At 41.3% G+C, this 20110-nt stretch overlaps 2 protein-coding genes across 2 annotated transcripts in view; one reads left to right on the forward strand and one right to left on the reverse strand.

Moving 5' to 3' along the window:
* LOC139375861 (beta-1,3-galactosyltransferase 2-like) overlaps positions 1 to 20110 on the reverse strand; it is a 67339-nt gene that overhangs the window by 8332 nt on the left and 38897 nt on the right. The window contains exon 2 of the transcript XR_011627851.1: positions 19393 to 19431. The gene's annotated coding sequence lies outside the window, so the exon portion shown is untranslated. The remainder of the gene's footprint in view (positions 1 to 19392; positions 19432 to 20110) is intronic.
* LOC139375859 (Ro60, Y RNA binding protein) lies at positions 1794 to 20012 on the forward strand. The gene is made up of 9 exons (XM_071117791.1): positions 1794 to 1930; positions 6076 to 6666; positions 6944 to 7164; positions 7950 to 8096; positions 8195 to 8332; positions 11668 to 11784; positions 12103 to 12219; positions 12470 to 12616; positions 17562 to 20012. Exons 2-9 carry the CDS (start codon positions 6093 to 6095, stop codon positions 17715 to 17717), a joined length of 1617 nt encoding a protein of 538 aa, XP_070973892.1. The 5' UTR covers positions 1794 to 1930; positions 6076 to 6092; the 3' UTR covers positions 17718 to 20012.

Raw genomic sequence — 20110 nt, forward strand, 5'->3', positions numbered from 1 at the left:
GTAGTCCGAGACTAGCCTTGAATAAATCGTATTCTGCCAGCAGCACAGACAACGACGTCAATTAGTATGGTAATGATAAAACCTTCAAAAATAAAAGCCTGCATTTCAAAACATTGCCTAACTCATTCATATAATATTCATGTGTAATCAATTGCCACTTTTATGGTGCCAACAACAAAATACAGAACAGTAATTTATGAAAACAAATATATGGTTCTAAAAACATTTTTTTTTAGATCAGTAATGAAAAAATATAATGTTTGACACTGATATGTTAAGAATATTGGCCTGTAAAGAGAACATTTCTACCTGTCTCAGCTAAAGTGGGGTGGGAAATACTCAGTAGGGTCTCTACTAACCTTATATGTGTAGTTGTGGAGGGGGACTGTGTCGTACATACCCAGCAGTACTTTGTTCTTCACCCCCTCCATAGCCCCCAATGCAATACAATAGATTGTAAGAAGGAAACATATTGGCTTGTAGAGCGAAAACCTTTCTACCTGTCGCAGCTAAAGTGGGCTGGGAAATACTCAGTAGGGTCTCTACTAACCAAATATAGTTAGTTTCTCTATAAGCCAATATGTCATTAATGTGCAGTGTCTTGCATTGCAGTGAATAGTGTGTGTGGAGTAAGGAGTCATCAGTATTCTGTATTCAACCCGTTGCTCAGCACGAGACCCATTTATTTATTTTACCCTTATTTTACCAGGTAAGTTGACTGAGAACACCTTCTCATTTACAGCAACGATCTGGGGAATAGTTACAGGGGAGAGGAGGGGGATGAATGAGCCAATTGTAAACTGGGGATGATTAGGTGGCCATGATGGTACGAAGGCCAGATTAGGAATTTAGCAAGGACACCAGGGTTGACAACCCTACTTTTACGATAAATGCCATGGGTTTTTTTAGTGACCACAGAGAGTCAGGACACCCATTTAACTTCTCATCCGAAAGACGGCACCCTATACAGGGCAATGTTCCCAATTAATGCCCTGGGGCATTGTGATATTTTTTTAGACTAGAGCAAAGGGTGCCTCCTACTGGCCCTCCAACACTACTTCAAGCAGCATCTGGTCTTCCATCCAGGGCCAACGCTGCTTAGATTTCAGAAGCAAGCCAGCAGTGGGATGCAGAGTGGGATGCTGCTCGCATTTAAGTTTGTCAAATTGAGTAATTCCAACAGCATATATTTGTATTTTATTAAAAGTATTTATATAAATATATGTCAAATTATCCATGTATTACAATGCTGTGGGGAAAAAAAATCGATTTTCCAAAACTTTAGCGTGTCTTTGCAGAAGGACTCTTATTTTGAAGGAGAAAATAAAGCGTGTGTTCGTAAATTCACACTGGCGTGCCAGAGTGTGTACATTCATTGTCCGTTCATAAATTCAGAGCACACACTGGACGCTCTGGCCGAGGAGGAGGGTTTGTCCGAGCGTTCTGACCTCACAACGGCAGTCAAGCACCCAAGTTAACTGGTTAAAGTTGGCTACCTTGCCAGCTACTTCCAGACATAAATGAGAGAACACCTCACTCTGACCATTGTTCTCGCACTAGCAGCCCTGTTTAGGCTGTGTTCTTGTTATATAGAGTGTTGGTGACTATAACTGTGCAGCTGGCAACAATTGAATAGTTTTTTTTTTTGCCGACGTTTACTGACACCGATCATATTCAACGGGTGTTGCGCGTTCAGAAATTCATCAGTTATTCGGCACCCTGTCACACTCAGACGACAGCACTCTAAATTCGGATTAGATATCCAGAGTGAATTTACGAACGCACCCAAAAAGGGATCCTTGCTGCCTGCATAACATCCTGATGCTAGGAGAACGGTACTATTCATCGGTCTGTAGGGTTCCCCCAGTGACGCCCATACGACCTGAAAATCAACTATTAGCTACGTTATTAACTAGTCACAGGGTGTGTGGTAAGTGGAATAACTAATCTATGTGATGTTTTTGTCTTCAAAATAGAAACCGGAAAAAAAAATATTCTAAATGTGTCCGTATCGCTAGGCCAGATAATACTGTGCAAACAGTGTGGCTAACTACAGCTAGCTATCATCGCAGCCACATCACTAACTCTGGTCAATGTTGTTACGTGCGGTTTGCTCTTTCTATTTTCCCCAATTTTGTTTAGTGACTGGCATACATTTTTCTTTTCGTTACTCACCAAAGTCACTAGCTATGTTACTGGAGTGCTGACAACTTTTTTTTGTCGTTTCCCCAGAAATACCGGTAAACGTTATTGAGCATTTTGTTTTCCTCCAGACTGTTGCTCGTTAAGACCCGCGGAGCCGGTGTCTCGGCTCGGAAACTACCTCCATCCAGGGATGAGAAATGTGTTGTACTCCGAATTGTCCCGTTATCTCCACTGTTAAAACTAGAAGTTAAAAAAAATACGGGAATTTATTTTAAACCTATTGGTTTAACAGTAATGGTACAACTGGGGAGTACAACTCATTTCTCACCCCTGGTTTGAGGTACGTTTCCCGAAGCCATAATTTGCGCGGTGTCTGCCGTGATTTAATAATATAAACATGAAAGTGTTGTCGGATCTGCTGGCCAGCGTCTGGACCAGCGTTACAAGAAGAGTAGCAAAACTAATCCAGAACCGCTCTGACTGGGACTCGAGTTGGATCGGCAGTGCTTTTATGTTTTTTTGTTTTGTAATGATAATTTAAATCGTTGTCATGCCCCTTGGATGCTTGTAGTTATCTATTAGGAATGTGGCCAGCCAGCTAGTTTGTGTGATAATTGTTAGCTGGCTGGCTACAGTGTAGTAACTGACTAACGTGTTAGCCAACATAAGCTGACATAACCAAATTAAGCAGCTGCCGTGCATAGCATTTGGTTGTTGTCTACAGTAGCTAGTTTCACAGCGGTATGACTGTTATTAGCTGGCTAGCCATACAAGGTCTACACTAAGTCAGCTAATAGGCTTTTGCGTAGTAACAACAAACAATGGCGTGCAACAGACATTCGCCAAAAGCCATTTTTATTTTTTTTTATCAATAACTAATTCACCATTTGTCACCGAATCATCAACCTAGATATGATTTATTCTATAAATGTCTAGCATACTTTTACAACCTTTTGTTTTGAGTAAAAAAAAATCAGTTTTTGATTTGTGGTCAAAGTTCTAACGAGTCTTCTACCCTATTAGAAGGGGCCTGGTATAACATTCTGCATCTTCAGTCATATTAAATTAGATTACAGGAAAAAGGACGGGATGAAGGAGTCAGGCCTGACTAACAAAGAAGACAGGTGGATGGATCAAGAGGACCAAGACAACCAAGAGGATCAACATGGGCATTCCACAGTGGAGATAAGGAAAACTAAGAGTGAACCATAACAAACACCACTACTGTTCAAAAGTTTGGGGTCACTTAGAAATGTCCTTGTTTTCAACAGTGAAGAAGTGATTCCGGGATGCTGGCCTTCTACGCAGAGTTGCAAAGAAAAAGCCATTTCTCAGACTGGCCAATAAAAAATAAAATATTAAGATGGGCAAAGAACAGACACTGGACAGAGATATGGCTTATTCTTTGCAACTCTGCCTAGAAGGCCAGCATCCCGGAGTCGTCCATTCACTGTTGATGTTGAGACTGGTGTTTTGCGGGCACTATTTATTGAAGCTGCCAGTTGAAGACAATCTAATGTACTTGTCCTCTTGCTCAGTTGTGCTCCGGGGCCTCCCATTCCTCTTTCTATTCTGGTTAGAGCCAGTTTGCACTGTTCTGTGAAGGGAGTAGTACACAGCGTTGTACGAGATCTTCCGTTTTTTGGCAATTTCTCGCATGCAATAGCCTTCATTTCTCAGAACAAGAATAGACTGACGAGTTTCAGAAGAAAGGTCTTTGTTTCTGGCTATTTTGAGCCTGTAATCGAACCCACCAATGCTGATGCTCCAGATACTCAACAAGTTTAAAGAAGGCCAGTTTTATTGCTTCTTTAATCAGGACAACAGTTTTCAGCTGTGCTAACATAATTGCAAAATAGTTTTCTTAATGATCAATTAGCCTTTTAAAATGATCCACTTGGATTAGCTAACACAACGTGCCATTGGAACACAAGGGATGGTTGTTGATAATGGGCCTCTGTACGCCTATGTAGATATTCCATTAAAAATCAGTCGTTTCCAGCTACAATAGTCATTGATGAATGATCATTGATGTTATTTTAATGGACAACGATGTGCTTTTCTTAAAAAAACATGGACATTTCTAAGTGACCCCAAACTTTTGAACTGTAGTGTATGTATATACCAGAGGGTGGATAACAATATAAAACGCTAGTGTAAGAAGTGGACGGTACATGTTTTGTTTTTAGGCTAAATGTTTACGTTATGATTTGCCTCAGAACTGTATGTGAACCCCTCTGCAATCTACTGGCACGAACCATTAAAACCTAGTACTTCAACAGGCTATTTGGTCTCTTTCTCTCTCAAACTGCTATCACAAAGCTTACGTGAATATGTGGTTTTTAACAAAAAAATATCAACTGACTCAAATCAGCTCTACATAATTCAGCAGGGAGGTATGCAACTACCCCACATTATACCCATTATACCAGTGGAGAAACTACGTCACCTACATAAGTATTACCATATCCCTTTCAACTCACATTCCTTGCAGAAAGAACTGTTTGCAAACCTTTTAATACGTCCAGAAAGACAGTGGTATTTATACTTTAAAATACATATTGCATGTGCATGGATGTGGATGAAAGAATTCTGCCAGTGTTTTTAAATGTCCTAGTTTCATATTTTTTTTCTTTACCTCCAACTCTATACATCCAAGTGAGCCTATGAGGTCCTCGGGGATCAGATTGACCATTATACCCATTGATGAAACGTATAACAGACAGACACTGCTCAAAAGGAGTTGTTTGTGATATCGACGATTAGTTGCCACTTTATTAGGTTCACCACCAGATTCACGAAAATAAATAATAAATAAAGTCCCGTGGTCTTGGCTTGCTAGACACTAGACACAAGCTTGCAGATAAGTATTCAGGTATTCTGTTACTGTTTGGTTGAACTTTAGAATGTGCAAAATGACAGCACAGTCTGATGGTCTTTTGTAACTCAAAAGTTTCAAAACTGGTTTTCTTGTACTGACTGTAATAAACTCCAAATGGACTTATAAACTTGGAACAGTCTTATCTCCTTCCCCAGTTTCATCAACAGTTTTAAATTCGCTGTGTTCCAGATGCATAGGGGGTTGTACCTAATAAAATGACCACTGTATCTATAGAATTTCCAGAATGTGTTCTGAGAATACTAGGTACAACCCCCTATGCATCTGGAACACAGTGAATTTAAAACTGTTGATGAAACTGGGGAAGGAGATAAGACTGTTCCAAGTTTATAAGTCCATTTGGAGTTTATTAAACATTTGGCTGTAAGTGTTGAACAGTTGAATCTATTACCCCAGGAGATGGTACCATTCAGCTTGTCTGGGGATGACAAAGGAGGACTTTAACAAAGCCAAAATAGGAAATGATTGGAAGGGGCCTATTTGCTGTTAAATTAGAGACATGTAAATAAATGACTGTTGTGCCTTGTAACTACTTTAAAATGTGGAACTGTTGCACTAAAAATGCAACATTGATTTGGCATACAATTGAAGATTGTAAATGTACAACTTTATGTAAACATTGTGTAACTTCATATAGAACAAATTGCACTTGAAATGAACATTTCTTGCAAATAAATGCATATTTTAACTTTTGTTCTGTGACAATCACTGATTTAATCATCTTTAAATGCAATATTTCACATTTAATTATTTCTATCAAATCAAAACTGGAATTTGTCCGCAAAACAATAGGTTGTAAAAGTATGCTAGACATTTATAGAATAAATCATATCTAGGTTGATGATTCTGTGACAAATGGTGAATTAGTTATTGATTTTTAAATGGCTTTGGCGAATGTCTGTGTGAATATAAAATCAACTTCACCTTGGTTTGCTGATCACCCTAGCAAACCAGTGCAATTGTTCAATCAAAAAAAGTGTGTTACTTTCAGCTGAAACATCTGTGTCTCTACCTGTCCATTCATCTGACAGTTTAGAGGAGCTATCACATGGAGCCATCGGGACAGGATGCCAACGACCACGGCCAAAACTCAGTTGGCGACGGTGAGCACCCATGGGAGGTAACAGACATGACCAGGCTCCGCCGCTTCATCTGCTACGGCTCAGAAATGGCCATCTATGACACCAAGGAGCACCGGCTGGGCATGGAGAGTGCCCTGGCTCTGCTCTCCCTGCTACAGGAGGGCAGGGGTTGCGAGGTGGTGGAGGAGGTCAAAAGGCTAGCTCTGGAGGGCAGGCCAGTCAGGGCCAACCCTTCCCTGTTCGCCTTAGCTGTGTGCTCCCAACATTTGGACCTGAATACCAGACAGGGGGCGTTCCGAGCCCTGAGTGACGTGTGCCGGGCCCCCGAGCACCTCTTCACCTTCATCCAATACAAGAAGGAGGTGAAAGAGAGGATGCGGTGCGGGATATGGGGACGGGCCCTGAGGAAAGCGGTGTCGGATTGGTACAACAAACAGGACGCCATGGGTCTGGCTCTGGCGGTGACCAAGTATAAAACAAGAGAGGGCTGGTCGCATCAGGATCTACTCAGACTCTCCCATGCCAAGCCTGCTAATGAAGGTGAGCTGCAAGAGGTTTACAATGTACACACTCTCAAACGCTATTATGAATATACAAGGGACATGGTGCAAGATTTAGACTACGGAGAATGTTTTTTTTTTGTGTGTTGATGACATTTTTTTAATAAAAGGGTTATCCTCATGGATGAAATCAGTAATAAAATAGTATCTCAGTAAAGCCTTTAAAGTAAGAAGTGATTGGTGGTATCAGGAGACGTGGTTGAATGCTTTTTTTCTTCTGTCTGAATTATGCTCTGACAACTCTGCTGTGCTTGCAGCGATCGTGTTGATCAGTAAATACGTTATGAAAGGATGGAAGGAGGTCCAGGGGGCGTACGCCGACAAGGAGAACTCGGAGGAGGTGATCAAAGTCCTCTCATACCTGGAAGCGGTTGAGAAGGTCAAACACAGTGCAGATGAGATGGAGGTCAGCCATCTAATAGAGGAGCATAGTCTGGAGCGGGAACAACTTCTGACAGACCACCTGAGGTCCAAAGTGGTGAGCAGCGACCAACTTGTGTTTTTAACCAACTCTTTTAAAGGTGTGCTTCGCTCAAATTAAAGTTGGTCAGATGTTGAGATGTCCTCGCCACTGCTAGCTTTTTATTTTAAAGAGTGTAGTCCCACTCCTCACATTTTTGGTTTATTAACTGTGATAGATAGGATAGATAGAGGAGAGAGTGTGCTGAAATATAGCAGTGTGACAGATTCAAATCCATTGCGCGGGAGTATATGTAGGCTGGGACCTGCGGCTTAGAACACTAGCCTACTCTTAGACCACTAGCCTACTCTTAGACCACTAGCCTACTCTAAGCCCACTAGCCTACTCTAAGACCACTAGCCTACTCTAAGCCCACTAGCCTACTCTTAGACCACTAGCCTACTCTAAGCCCACTAGCCTACTCTTAGACCACTAGCCTACTCTAAGCCCACTAGCCTACTCTTAGACCACTAGCCTACTCTTAGACCACTAGCCTACTCTTAGACCACTAGCCTACTCTAAGCCCACAGGCCTACTCTAAGCCCACTAGCCTACTCTTAGACCACTAGCCTACTCTTAGACCACTAGCCTACTCTTAGACCACTAGCCTACTCTAAGCCACACTCCTAGCGTTTTTTTTTTACATCCAGCTCTATGTCTCAATGCCATATTAATGGGAAATATTAGCACCATATAATTATCATAATGGAATTATCACTTTTTCATGTGTAGGGTCTTAAGACAACCTTATTACTTTAGTAGGTTGTTTTTTGGTCATGTATGATGCCTTTTCTCCACTGCAGGTATGGAAGGCATTGTTAAAGGAGATGCCCATGGAGTCAATGCTAAGGACCCTGGGTAAGATGACCGCAGACCAAGTCCTGGAACCAGGAAGCTCAGACGTGGCAGAGGTGTGCGAGAGGATCCAGAGTGAGGCGGCTTTAAAGAAGGTGAGGTGTACCTACCTACCTCTCACCTTCTGACAACTGGAATTCATTCACATACTGCTTTCCCAGGGATATATCTAACTGTTTTATTGTTGTCTTAGGCAAAACTCCACCCTTTCAGCGTCTTGACAGCCTCGGAAAACTACAAAAGGGGCCAAGGCAACCGGGGGAAAGTGAAATGGGAACCAAACGTTGACATCATAAAAGCGCTGGACTCTGCTTTCTACAAATGTTTCACAGTAAGTCGAGCGTCGCATATACAGATACTCACAGATAGGGAGGGCTATGGGCGGTCATGAAATGTTGTCAGCCAGTCATTGTCAAGCAATTGTTAATTAACATAAACATATGTAGCATAACACTTCATCAGTCTCTCTTTCACAATTTGACAAGGACTTTATAGTGCCTGGAATTTCCCAGCGGCATCCCCCTTGTGTGGGAATATAATAATAATTCCCAGCGGCATCCCCCTTGTGTGGGAATATAATAATAATTCCCAGCTGCATCCCCCTTGTGTGGGAATATAATAATAATTCCCAGCTGCATCCCCCTTGTGTGGGAATATAATAATAATTCCCAGCTGCATACCCCTTGTGTGGGAATATAATAATAATTCCCAGCTGCATCCCCCTTGTGTGGGAATATAATAATAATTCCCAGCTGCATCCCCCTTGTGTGGGAATATAATAATAATTCCCAGTGGCATCCCCCTTGTGTGGGAATATAATAATAATTCCCAGCTGCATCCCCCTTGTGTGGGAATATAATAATAATTCCCAGCTGCATCCCCCTTGTGTGGGAATATAATAATAATTCCCAGCGGCATCCCCCTTGTGTGGGAATATAATAATAATTCCCAGCTGCATCCCCCTTGTGTGGGAATATAATAATAATTCCCAGCTGCATCCCCCTTGTGTGGGAATATAATAATAATTCCCAGCTGCATCCCCCTTGTGTGGGAATATAATAATAATTCCCAGCGGCATCCCCCTTGTGTGGGAATATAATAATAATTCCCAGCTGCATCCCCCTTGTGTGGGAATATAATAATAATTCCCAGCTGCATCCCCCTTGTGTGGGAATATAATAATAATTCCCAGCTGCATCCCCCTTGTGTGGGAATATAATAATAATTCCCAGCGGCATCCCCCTTGTGTGGGAATATAATAATAATTCCCAGCTGCGTGACACCTTGACTTTTTCCACATTTTGTTTCATTACAGCCTTATTCAAATATTTATTTCAAAACAATTCCTCAATCTACACACAATACCCTATAATGACAAAGCGAGAACAGGTTTTTAGAAATTTTTGCAAATGTATTACAAATAAAAAAACAATACCTTATTTACATAAGCATTCAGACCCTTTGCTATGAGACTCGAATTTGAGCTCAGAACAACAGCAAAGGACCGTGTGAAGATGCTGGAGGAAACGGGTACAAAAGCATCTAAAATCCACAGTAAAACGAATCCTATTTCGACATGACCTGAAAGGCTGCTCAGCAAGGAAGAAGCCACTGCTCCAAAACCGCCATTAAAAAAGCCAAACTATGGCATGCAACTGCACATGGGGACAAAGATAGTACTTTTTGGAGAAATGTCCTCTGTTCTGATGAAACAGAAATGGAACTGTTTGGCCATAATGACCATCTTTATGTTTGGAGGAAAAAGGGGGAGGCTTGCAAGCCGAAGAACACCATCCTAACCGTGAAGCACGGGGGTGGCAGCATCATGCACTTCACAAAATAGATGGCATCATGAGGGAGGAGAATTATGTGGATATATTGAAGCAACATCTCAACACATCAGTCAGGAAGTTAAAGCTTGGTCGCAAATGGGTCTTCCAAATGGATAATGACCCCAAGCATACTTCCAAAGTTGTGGCAAAATGGCTTAAGCACAACAAAGTCAAGGTATTGGAGTGGCCATCACAAAGCCCTGACCTCAATCCCATAGAATATTTGTGGGCAGAACTGAAAAAGCGTGTGAGAGCAAGGAGGCCCACAAACATGACTCAGTTACACCAGCTCTGTCAGGAGGAATGGGCCAAAATTCACCCAACTTATTGTGGGAAGCTTGTGGAAGGCTACCCAAAATGTTTGACCCAAGTTAAACAATTTAAAGGCAATTCTACCAAATACTAATTGAGTATATGTAAAACTCTGACCCACTGGGAATGTGATGAAAGAAATGAAAGCTGAAATAAATCATTCTCCCTACTATTATTCTGACATTTCACATTCTTAAAATAAAGTGGTGATCCTAACTGACCTAAGACAGGGACTTTTTACTCTGATTAAATGTCAGGAATTGTGAAAAACTGAGTTTAAATGTCTTTGGCTAAGGTGTATGTAAACGTTCGACTTCAACTGTATGTACATTTATATATTTGCAGAAAAAAAAATAAACATTTGCTTTGTCATTATGGGGTATTGTGTGTAGTTTTAAGGAGGGTAAACAATTTAATCAATATTAGAATAAGGCCGTAACGTAACAAAATATGAAAAAGTCAAGGGGTCTGACTACTTTCGAATGCACTCTGTGTGAAAATTGTTTCGTTTTAGAAGTGACCGTTATCATGCACCTGTCTCGGTAACAGATGCTGGGGGGGGGGAAAATGTGTCATCTATGTACTTAATTTGCAAACGGTGGACGCTTTTCCCGTGGTTAATTTTCAATGCCAGCCAGGTATGCTATACTCTTGTTGTAAAGCGAAGCGATGTGTTTAGTGTTAGGAAAGTTGAGAAATAAATATAGTAGGCCTAGCCTATAGAAAGCTGATGGGATCCTCCTCTTTTTAATAGAGGCCATCAACTGTTTTCTCACGCAATTGCCTATGGGGCTATGGGGTCTCATGAAGTGTTTGATTTTCGATCACTTTTGCATTGATGTCACAGTGATTAGAGGGACAATAGAGTGCTGAGTCGGCTACTAATGACCATTAACAGCATCAGAGCTTGGAGAACCTTAGTTACCGTGACTAAATGGTCACATGGAATTTGACTGCGGTCGTTACTCATCACTGCCGGTGTGGCTGTAAAGCGGTCACCGTAACAGCACTACTCACAGAGCATCCCACTGTTCTGAGTCGTGTTCACAAATGCGAAACGTTAATTGTCCCCCACAATGAAATGGATATGTTTGTCGCTCACGATATCTGACGGCACTGGCCCAATTTTTACGAAACTTGGGTGAACGATGCGTAGTGCCATAGAGATCCGTGTTTTTCAAAATGACACTGATTGGCCCAAGGTGGGAGCTATAGTAATTAACTGAAACGTGTTAGTGACACACAATATCTTAATTGGGATGCATCATTCTTGAGGGACGACATGTTTACTGTTGCATGTTTTGTTTTTTTCATTACATTTGAGTCATTTAGCAGATGCTCTTATCCAGAGCGACTTACAGAAGTAATTAGGGTTAAGTGCCTTGCTCAAGGGCACATTGACAGATTTTTCACCTAGCCGGCTCTGGATTGAACCAGCAACCTTTTTTCGGGTTACTGGACCGGGTTACTGTTAAGCGTTAATCAACCTGCCACTTTGCTTCACTTGTGTTCCTTTCCTGAGAACGTGGAGCCGGCGGGGAAGCGCTTTGTGGTGGCGGTGGACATTAGCACATCACTGAGCAGCATCGTTAAGGGGACCTCCGTCAGCACAGCTGTAGCGGCTGCAGCCATGACCATGGTGAGTCAACACACTATGAGCGGGTACTCCTACACAAGGCTAAATGGTAGTAGTTTGCAGCTGTGTTTCAAAGCGGTGTCTCTAACAATTGGAAGACGGGTCTCTGGAGGAAAGGTGTAGTCAAGGAAAAGGGTCTGTTGACACGTTCTATGGATTCCGGCCACATTCCCCCCCCCCATCTCAAGAGAGCACAGGCATTGCATGCGTGCTTTGTAATGAGGACTTGTCATTTTTACATTTGAATGATAATAATTCCTGGCATCTTAGAGAGGGACTATTTCAGCATTGTGTTCTAAGTTGGTTGTATCTACGTTACAGGTTTTTGCGCGGACGGAGGCAGAGACACAGGTTATGGCCTACTCTGAAGGAGCTATAGTTCCTTGCACCATCACTGAAGGCATGTCTCTTCGACAAGTAGCAACCGAGCTGGTCAAGGTATGGAAACAAGAAGCACCTCTGAATGATAAACTTTTTTTTAACAGAAAGCTTACTTGGAAAATAATTAATTCTCTTGCCAAAGTTCTAAAAGTTCACTGAAAGGCAATATGAAAAGCTAATTTCCGTTTTGTTACGCTGGGCCCTACTGAACATGATCAATTTCTCAGATAAAATATGAGGTTGTAAAATTTTAATGACTGTGTGTCGTGTTCATAGCTGACCCCCTGTGTCAACCACCTGTTCACAGATCCCCAGTGGTTATACAGACTGCGCTCTCCCCATCCTGTGGGCCTCGGAGAAGAGGATCACTGTGGACATGTTCATCATATTCACCAACAGTGCCTGCTGGCATGGCGAGGCCAATCCAACGGAGTGTCTGAGGATGTACAGACATGTAAGACACTTCTGTAGTGTACCACTGTCCCTCCCCTCTTAACTCCTTATTTGTTTGGTTGCATAGATATACAGACTCATTATTACATCATTATATTGTATGTCGTTACGTGGAACTACAACACTGTAGTGGCGAACATGGCATGACACATCCGCAAATATTGTATGCTCTGATCGTTCTTAATCATGTCAAATTAAGTAGCCTGTTCAACCTATCTTTTGTATCGTCTGAGATTCCCAAAGATTGAAAAGCTGCCGCGGTCATCCCCCTCTTCAAAGGGGGAGAGACTCTAGACCCAAACTGCTACAGACCTATATCTATCCTACCCTGCCTTTCTAAGGCCTTCGAAAGCAAATTTAACAAACAGATTACAGACCATTTCGAATCCCACCGTACCTTCTCCGCTATGCATTCTGGTTTCCGAGCTGGTCATGGGTGCACCTCAGCCACTCTCAAGGTCCTAAACGATATCATAACCGCCATCGATATGAGACATTACTGTGCAGCCGTATTCATCGACCTGGCCAAGGGCTTCGACTCTGTCAATCACCACATTCTTATCGGCAGACTCAACAGCCTTGGTTTCTCAAATGACTGCCTCGCCTGGTTCACCAAGTACTTCTCAGACAGAGTTCAGTGTGTCAAATTGGAGGGCCTGTTGTCCGGACCTCTGGCAGTCTCTATGGGGGTGCCACAGGGTTCAATTCTCGGGCCGACTCTCTTTTCTGTATACATAAATGATGTTGCTCTTGCTGCTGGTGCTTCTCTGATCCACCTCTACGTAGACAACACTATTCTGTATACCTCTGGCCCTTCTTTGGACACTGTGTTAACTAACCTCCAGACAAGCTTCAATGCCATACAACTCTCCTTCCGTGACCTCCAACTGCTCTTAAATGCAAGTAAAACTAAATGCATGCTCTTCAACCGATCGCTGCCCGCACCTGCCCGCCCGTCCAGCATCACTATTCTGGACGGTTCTGACTTAGAATGTGTGGACAACTACAAATACCTAGGTGTCTGGTTAGACTGTAAACTCTCCTTCCAGACTCACATTAAGCATCTCCAATCCAAAATGAAATCTAGAATCGGCTTCGGCGATGTCATAGCCTCCAACACTACTCAGCAAATTGGAAGCAGTCTATCACAGTGTTATTTGTTTTGTCACCAAAGCCCCATATACTACCCACCACTGCAACCTGTACGCTCTCGTTGGCTGGCCCATGCTTCACACTCGCCGCCAAACCCACTGGCTCCAAGTCATCTACAAGTCTCTGCTAGGTAAAGCCCCGCCTTATCTCAGCTCACTGGTCACCATAGCAGCACCCACCCGTAGCAGCAGGTATATCTCACTGGTCAGCCCCAAAGCTAATTCTTCCTTTGGCCGCCTTTCCTTCCAGTTCTCTGCTGCCAATGACTGGAACGAACTGCAAAAATCACTTAAGCTGGAGACTCATATCTCTCTCACTAGCTTTAAGCACCAGCTGCCAGAGCAGCTCACAGATCACTGCACCTGTACATAGCCCATCCAACTACCTCATCCCCATACTATATTTATTTATTTATCTTGCTCCTTTGCACCCCAGTAACTCTACTTGCACATTCATCTTCTGCACATCTACCATTCCAGTGTTTAATTGCTATATTGTAATTACTTCGCCACCATGGCCTATTTATTGCCTTACCTCCCTTATCATACCTCATTTGCACACACTGTATATAGACTTTTCCTATTGTATTATTGACTATGTTTGTTTATTCCATGTGTAACTCTGTGTTGTTGTGTGTTGAACTGCTTTGTTTTTATCTTGGCCAGGTTGCATTTGTAAATGAGAACTTGTTCTCAACTAGGCTACCTGGTTAAAAAAAGGTGAAATAAAAAATAAAATGAATGGTATATTGCCCAAGCCTAGTCAGAGTCTGGAATATAAATAAGTTTGGACACCTATATATCAAAAGTTTGGACACCTACTCATTCAAGGGTTTTTATTTTTACTATTTTCTACATTGTAGAAAAATAGTGAAGACAAACTATGAAATAAACAAAAAAGTGTTAAACAAATCTAAGTATATTTTAGATTCTTCAAAGTAGCCACCCTTTGCCTTGTTAACAGCTTTTTCACACTCTTGGCATTCGCTCAACCAGCTTCACCTGGAATGCTAATCTAGCAGTCTTGAAGGAGTTCCCACGTATGCTGAGCACTTGTTGGCTACTTTTCCTTCACTCTGCAGTCCAACTCATCCCAAATCATCTCAATTGGGTTGAGGTCGGGTGATTGTGGAGGCCAGGTCATCTGATGCCGCGCTCCATCACTCTCCTTCTGGTGCGATAGCTCTTACACAGCCTGGAGTTGTGTTTTGCGTCATTGTCCTGTTGAAAAACAAATTATAGTCCCACTAAGTGCAAACCAGATGGGATGGCATATCGCTGCAGAATGCTGTGGTAGCCATGCTGGTTAAGTGTGCCTTGAATTCTAAATAAATCAGACCGTGTCACCAGCAAAGCACCATCATACCACCACTTCCATGCTTCACGGTGGGAACCACACATGCGGAGATCATGCGTTCACCTGCTCTGCATCTCAGAAAGACACTGCAGTTGGAACCAAAAATCGCAATTTTGGACTTGTCAGACGAAAGGACAGATTTTCACCGATCTAATGTCCATTGCTCGTGTTTCTTGGCCCAGGCAAGTCTCTTCTTTTTATTGGTGTCCTTTAGTAGTGGTTTCTTTGCTGCAATTTGACCATGAAGGCCTGATTCACGCAGTTTCCTCTGAACAGTTGAAGTTGAGATGTGTCTGTTACTTGAACGCTGAAGCATTTATTTGGGCTGCAAATTCTAATGAACTTATCCTTTGCAGCAGATGTAACTCTGGGTCTTCCTTTCCTGTGGTGGTCCTCATGAGAGCCAGTTTCATCATAGCGCTTGATTGTTTTTGCGACTGCACTTGAAGAAACTTTCAAAGTTCTTGAAATGTTCCATTTTGACTGACCTTCATGTCTTAAAGTAATGATGGACCTTCATTTATCTTAGTTTATTTGAGCTGTTCTTGCCATAATAAGGACTTGTTCTTTTGCCAAGTAGGTTCTATCTTCTGTATACCAACCCTACCTTGTCACAACACAGCTGATTGGCTCAAATGCGTTAAGAAGGATAGAAATTCCACAAATGAACTTTTAACCTTGCACACCTGTTAAATGCATTCCAGGTGGCGACCTCATGAAGCTAGTTAAGAGTGTGCAAGTCATCAAGTCAAAGTGGCTACTTTGAAGAATCTACAATATGTTTAGATTTGTTTAACACTTTTTTTTTTTTGTTACTACACGATTCCATGTTTGTTATTTCATAGTTTTGATGTTCAATATTATTAGACAGTGTCGAAAATAGTAAAAATATAGAAAAACCCTTGAATGAGTAGGTGTGTCCAAATGTTTGATTGGTTCAGTGCATTCGGAAGTATTCAGACGCCTTGACTTTTTCCACATTTTGTTAAGTCACAGCCTTACCGTAATTTCCGGACTATAAGCCGCTACTTTTTTCCCACGCGTTGAACCTCGCGGTTTATACAATGACGCGGCTAATTTATGGATTTTTCCTGCTTTCACAAGATTCATGCCGCCAAAAAACTGAGCACCGTCACATACTGTGACGTAAATCGCTCAAACTTCCCATCATTCTGATTACGGTAGTCATTTTGTCACCCTCATCATGGCAAAGACACGGAGAAATGCATATGATGCAGCTTTCAAGTTGAAGGCAATCGATCTGGCTGTTGGAAAAGGAAATAGAGCTGCTGACAGCGTGGAGCATTGTCAAAAAATCCACTATCATCAACGGGTTTCGAAAGGCTGGACTGCTGCGTGTTGAAGAGGGCAGCGATCCAACATCGGATGAAGCAATTCTGAGGCTATTCAACTCTGACACCGAAGGAGATGACTTCAGTGGTTTCAGTGCACAGGAGGAGGAAGATAGTGACCAATGATTTTCTTGGTAGGCTACTGTTTTAATTTTTGTTACAAGCCGTGTTTCGTTAAAGCCTATTTATTTTTGTTACAAGCCGTGTTTCGTTTAAAGGCTGTGTAAAGTTCATTTGTTTCAATGTACCGGTAGGCACCTGCGGCTTATAGACATGTGCGGCGTATTTATGTACAAAATACATATTTTTTAATAATTCAGTGGGTGCGGCTTATATTCAGGTGCGCTTAATAGTCCAGCAATTACGGTAATCTAAAATTGATAAAATTGTTTTTTTGCCCTCAATCTACACACAATACCCCATAATGACAAAGCAAAACATGTTTGTAGGAATGTTTGCTAATTTATTCTAAATATCATATTTACGTAAGTATTCAGACCCTTTACTCAGTACTTTGTTGACGCACCTCTGGCACTGATTACAGCATTAAGTCTTCACAGCTATTTTGATGCTATGCCTTGAAATTCATCCACCGGTATTTTGTGTATGTCCATTACATGAAATCCAAATAAAAATCCATTTAAATTACAAAATAGGAAAAATGCCAAGGGGGTGAATACTTTTGCAAGGCACTGTATATGCAGGTGTGAATTTACCACATGTGTTTCTTCAACTTGATTGGAGTCCATCTCAAGGATGATCAATGGAAACTGGATGCACCTGAGCTCAATTTTGAGTCTCATAACAAAGTGTCTGAATACTTATGTAAACACAGTGTTTGTTTTTTTGTAATACATTTCTAAATCTGTTTTTGCTTTGTCATTATGGAGTGCCGTGTAGATTGAGGAAAATATTTAATTTAATCAATTTTAGTATAAGGCTGTAACGTATCAAAATGTGGAAAAAGTCAAGGGGTCTGAATACTTTCCAAAGGCACTGTGTGTATATATAATGGTGTGAATAGACAGTATGCACAGTATATGAATATAAAAGAGTCTCGGTTGTGTTTTGTTTTGTTTTTGCTAGAAAATGGGTATCTTCTCCAAACTTATGGTGTGTGGGTTGACCTCCAACGGCCTATCCATCGCTGACCCCGCCGAGGACAGGGGCATGCTGGACCTCTGCGGCTTTGACCTGGGAGCCATAGAGGTCATCCGTAACCTAGCCCTGGACCTGATCTGAGAACAGATTCTGGACAGTGCAAAGACGAGAAAGAAAAATATGGAGAGAATTGGTGGAAATACCTTGAAATGGATGTGGCTTGAAACGACGCAGAGAGCGGATTTTTATTTTATTTTTTAAAGTTGATATTTACAATAACGATTTCTTCAATTTATCATAAATATCATGACCACAAAAAAATTATACGGTCTCCCTATTGGTCATGTTGAGAGGTTAGCATGTCTTGGGGGTCTGATGCATAATGTGCTTTCATTTCTAACCAGTAAAACAGAGGAAAATACTCTCAAATAAAAAGTGACATCTGTACTTTTTAGGCTCCCGAGTGGCACAGCCTCTCCGTGCTAGAGCTGTCACTACAGACCCTGGTTAGATTCCAGGCTGCATCACAACCGGCTGTGATTGGGAGTCACATAGGGCGGTGCACAATTGTCCCAGCGTCGTCTGGGTTAGAGTTTGGCCGGTGTAGGCCCTCCTTGCAAATAAGAATTAGTTCTTAACTGACTACTTACCTAGTTAAATAAATAAAATAAATACTCACACCTCATATCTAACATTTGAGCTCAAATCCAAAATACTGGAGTATAGAGCCAAAATTCAAAGTTTTAGCTTCACCGTCCAAATAAATAGGGGGGTTTATGTAAGAAGGAATCCCTGTACACATCTACCACTGGAGGATGGCTCAAAAATAATGGCTGGAACACCGTTTGATACCATTTCACTGTTTACACTCCAGTTATTACTACACGCCTGTCCACCCCAATGAAGGTGCCACCAATCTCCTTTGCTATGTTATAGCAAGTTTGATGTGAACATGGAGCCCTTTTTATAATATGTCCATTTTTCATCATTTAGCAAACTCACTTATCCTGTGTGACTTACAGGAGCAAATCAACAGATATTTCTCTTAGTCTGTTCAGGGATTCAAACCAGTGACTTTTTGGTTACTAGCCCAATGTGCTTAACCGCTAGGCAACCTGCCTCCCCTTGTCCCTTTTGTCTTCTTCAATTGGTCTAATCACTACATAGAAGACTAACCAACTTATTTTGTTTGATTGCAGTATATATATTTTAGTTTTTTTTATTAGGTCAAACTCATAATAGAATAGACTTGGTGCACTTAAACATGTAACATGCGAATCCATTTAGTTTATTTTGCTTTGTCACAAGTCAAAACAAGGAAGTATTTGACGCCATTGTCACTGGCAGTTTTTGGCAAACCTGCAAAATTGGTTTATTCCCTGGGTTTTAAGGTTTTAAAATCTTGTACAATGGAAAATTAAAAATTAACGTTTCAATTGCTTTTCTATTTGTTACCTAATGATCACGACCCTGGAATCTATTGATTTTATGCATTACCAATGGCTTTTTTCTATTGCTGTATCATGTTGTTGAAGGTCAAAACAAGGCCATTTAGTAGTGTGAAGACTGAAGCTGCTAGACGCACATTTAAAGTATTCCAGTGTCGGAGGTTTGTGATAAACAAGCACTAATGATAGAACGTCAGTTATACAATACTCACTAATGTTCCATAGAAACTCACTAGATACTTTTCCTTTGTAATAGATCCCACTGAATGTACCTTTTTGTCATACTTGTGTAACACTGTAGATATTTAAAATGCGTTATTCTTCAAATATTGAATAAATAAAATGGGATAATACTGAAGATGCTTTACCTTTTAGCAGTCAATTCAATGGGAGAATGATGGCTGACGCTGAAATAGAGGAAGTGGAAAGTATTAACTGTGGTTTATTGAATTGTTATTTTCTGTCTTCTGTCATTTCAGATCAACCCTAATTTAGACAAAACAAATTCAGACCTGGTAACTGATTTCTAAAAACCTTTTTACTTTGTGTTGATTTCATCTGATCCAATATAAAAGTATGGCACAAAATATGTCAGTCTATTAAAAGGCCCGAACCAGTTCTCGAGTTGGTCCCAACCCCATGAGTTGAGATAGAAGCCCATCTTTGAGGACATCGGTTCGAACGTAGTTAACAAAACATGCTACATTTGAAAATGCTCTAGACTCTAATAATGCATACATTCTGAGGTAATAATACTTTGGAGTCAGTTGCAATAGTTGAGAATACAGTGGGGCACATTGTGGAAATAGAATGGCCACAGTCCATATTGATAGAGAAAGTTGAACTGAATAAATTATAAATGTAGGCCTTACTGTCCCATGACTAATCCATTTTCTCTTTCAACTGAAAGGTGATTTCAGTTCATGTTGCATGCCATTTACATTAGCCATAGTGTCAATACAAACCTTAATAAAGTGTTTCATGGACATTTCTTTATGTGTGTATTTACTTTACAAAATGTACCTTTTACAGAGAAGGCAAGCAAGTATTTTATGGCTATAGAAGGGAATTCAAATTGTTTTGAGT

Source organism: Oncorhynchus clarkii, chromosome 20, assembly GCF_045791955.1.
Source record: "Oncorhynchus clarkii lewisi isolate Uvic-CL-2024 chromosome 20, UVic_Ocla_1.0, whole genome shotgun sequence".
Taxonomy (NCBI): Eukaryota; Metazoa; Chordata; class Actinopteri; order Salmoniformes; family Salmonidae; genus Oncorhynchus; species Oncorhynchus clarkii.